Here is a 3,365-nt window from a genome sequence, read left to right as displayed (position 1 = left end):
GTCATATGGCATGCGTTCTCGCGTCACGCGACGTCACAAAATGATGTAACAGCTTTTACGTTAAAAAGTAACAGTGAAAACGTGATGTAAACAGTACAACAGTGTTTCCCAGACATTTCAGAGCTTTAGGTCAAAAACAACTTCACAGAATGTCATGTTGACGATGACGCACCGCGCGGGGAACCACGCGCGAAACTTCTTGTGATACCTTACTAAATATATATGGACGGCGTTGAGCGGCGGGCATCATTCGGAGGCTGACTGTCACAGTGCGATCATAGTTCGATTGAGTGGAATCTGATTTATAATATAACGACAACAAGATGTATAAGTTTGGTAAGTATTTTATTTAAACTACTGTCTTTATAATTTTGCGATAATTCGTTGCAATTTTAAACGTAGTAGATACATAGACTTTTAAAACTTTGTTTTGTTAAGTATTATAAATATTATACATATCTTGTTTTGATTGATTTTGGCTGCATTAAAATCTGACGCAAAGCACATAATTTAGAAAATATACATACATTTTAATACATAAGAGTTTTAAAATGTGTAGTATGCACGTAGCTTAAAAAAATGGGGTACAATAACAATATGTAGAAAAATTTATCTTACAAATCAGACATCAACAGAAATGTCAAGGGTAACTTCTACCGATAGCAGAATTTCATTAATGCATTAAGTACGTAGCTACTAAGTAGGTACTTGTTTTTTGCGCGTACCTAACCTAATTACCTATACTCCGTATCCGTGTATTGCTAAATTATGGAGAAATTTACGACATCCACACTACGACGACCATTTTACGAAGTCCATCTTGAAATACACAAATAAAACAATAAAATTGCCTGATTTTTACTGTATCGTTATTACCAGTGTAAAAAATTTTGATAGTCACCCCACCCCACCTAAAACTTTATAATAAGTAAAAAAAAACCCCAACGCCCTAGATAATCCGATTTTGTCTGGCCGTTTCCGTCACAAGAAAAAGGAGAAAAATGTTCCTTTTTCTACTGACGAAGTGAGTTTGCCAGAATATAAGCACTAAGGGGTTCTTTGGGTTATATCGGCCTTGCAGCCATCAATCGCATGCGATTTCCGATACAATACGGCATTGATTTAATCGAGCTGAACCTGCACTTGCAGAACAATCCGCAATGTAGGTATCGAAAATAGCATTCAAGGATACCAATATCATAATGATTCTTACAGTCTGTCAATATTTTAACAAAATCGGAATATCCTGACGATTATCCTTGCGTTGTCTTAGCACCATTATTTGCCGTTACTGGGCGGGAAAATCTGAATCCTTATCGTGTAATGAACTTAATTGCTGCAATAACAACCCGACTGAAGTACCTGTCGCTCACTTTAATTACCTATAATGTCCTTTTACTACGTCGTCTTCGGAAACCGATAACTTTATTCTGGGAATAAATACCTACATAACATTATACCCTACATTAGGGCCCGGGCCACACTTAGCGTCTTTCGAGCGTCGGCGTCTAGCCAACTCTATCGCCGGCTGAGAATACGTTTGTGTATCCATTTCTGAGCAAAATCGTTTTTTAATGATTACTAAAATAACAAAAAATATGCTATAATTGACACTAATCGGTTTTTGAAAAAATATATTTTACGAAAATGTTGTGCCATATCCGCATTTTACTATAGGAGAACTACACTGTGTTAACAGAAAATTATCTCAAAAGTGTGACATATCCAAAACTTTTGTGTTATATCATAACAGTTTACGTTTAACATTTACTCATCAAAAACGGATATGGCAATCATAAAAATGCTTTTATTTCATGATTACCCCTATATTCACAATATTTGTATGGTACTAGACATAGTAAACATATTTGCCTAAATGATATTAAGTTCAATATTTCGTAACTGTAAAACTTTTCGAAAAAAAAAATGTTTTTGCTTCTTTTCGCCCTCTTGTAAACCAGTGAAAGTGGCGTATGGCAGAAACGTATTCTCACCCGACTCTATGGCTGCTGCTCGACACAACGTCGGCGCAACGCCATTTTCCATAACGCTGACTATATAGACGCCGACGCTCGAAAGACGCTAAGTGTGCCCGGGCCCTTATTATTGTTTTCACCCTACAAGCACGTGTGGCGGCATCTTCTAGAAAAAAATATTTGTTACATAGGTACGGAAAATGTCCATTTAAACGAACTCGAAATATAAACAGCAACTAACTTTCTATTTCTATTTGTCAGCCATCCTCCTCATCGCATCCTACATAAGCAGCACCGCAGCTCTCCCGCCCTGCGTGTGCGCACGCGACTATACGCCGGTCTGCGGCACAGACGGCGAAACCTACCCCAACAGCTGCATGCTCGACTGCAGCGCCCAGACCAAACAGGACCTCAAGCTCGCCCACGGGGGCCCCTGCCAAGCAGAACCCACCTGCTTCTGCACATACGAGTACAAACCAGTCTGCGGCATCGACGGCACAACCTACCCTAACAAATGCGCTCTCGGCTGCGAAAGAGCTCGAAACCCACTCTTGACTAAGCAACACGACGGCCCTTGCGAAACTAAAGCCTTATCCGAACAAGTAGCTAAACTCCCCACTTGCACTTGCACTAGGAACTTTGAGCCCGTCTGTGGAACCGACGGCGTCACTTACAGCAACACGTGTCTGTTGAAATGTGCGGCGCAGAACAAGCCTTTGGATAAAAAAGACGACGGTCCCTGCGAGGACTTAACGGTTAGAGTAGCGGAGGATTCAAAAGAGTCACCTAAGAAAAGCTGTGTGTGCTTCAGGAATTATATGCCTGTGTGCGGGTCTGATGGGAAAACGTACCCTAACCATTGTGTGCTGGGATGCTCGAGTAAAAGGAGCCCCGGAGTGAGCGTGGCTCACAATGGTCCCTGCTAAATAAAGCTTCCAAAGAACGAATATATTTAAGGTCCCAATGAGTTAGTTAGTATGTCATCGACCATCGTATTGTTATGTCTGATACGTAATTGTATAAGAGCGTAGTTTTATATATTGTTATAAATAAACATGTTATAATAAATTTGCGATTTTCCTCAAGATCAACACAATATATAGGTACAGTCAGCAGCAGAAGTTGCTAAGCGGGCGAGGTGTTTAAAATTACCTTGACACGCTCTTATTCTCTTAACAATAAAGTCGCGTCAAGATCATTTTACACACCTAGCCCGCTTAGCAACTTCTGCTGCTGACTGTACGTAACATCAACAATTACCACATTTGCATAAATATCACAACTCTTGTAACTGGTTCGTCTGTATTGCGAAAGTTTATTGGTCAGTTGATCGATTTTAGTAACTAAAATACTCGCTACTCGACTATATTACTAACGCAGTCCGAACAA

General features: G+C 39.9%; 1 protein-coding gene across 1 annotated transcript; it reads left to right on the top strand.

The window, feature by feature from the left end:
* Positions 1-251: 251 nt before the first annotated feature.
* LOC134653794 (serine protease inhibitor dipetalogastin-like) lies at positions 252-2,905 on the top strand. The gene is made up of 2 exons (XM_063509160.1): positions 252-336; positions 2,238-2,905. The coding sequence occupies exons 1-2, from the start codon at positions 324-326 to the stop codon at positions 2,900-2,902; spliced, it is 678 nt and encodes a 225-aa protein (XP_063365230.1). The 5' UTR covers positions 252-323; the 3' UTR covers positions 2,903-2,905.
* Positions 2,906-3,365: the final 460 nt, after the last annotated feature.

This window comes from Cydia amplana, chromosome 14 (assembly GCF_948474715.1).
Source record: "Cydia amplana chromosome 14, ilCydAmpl1.1, whole genome shotgun sequence".
NCBI classification, from domain to species: Eukaryota; Metazoa; Arthropoda; class Insecta; order Lepidoptera; family Tortricidae; genus Cydia; species Cydia amplana.
Note: the sequence above shows the minus strand (reverse complement) of the source record. Positions and strands in the feature narration are given on the sequence as shown.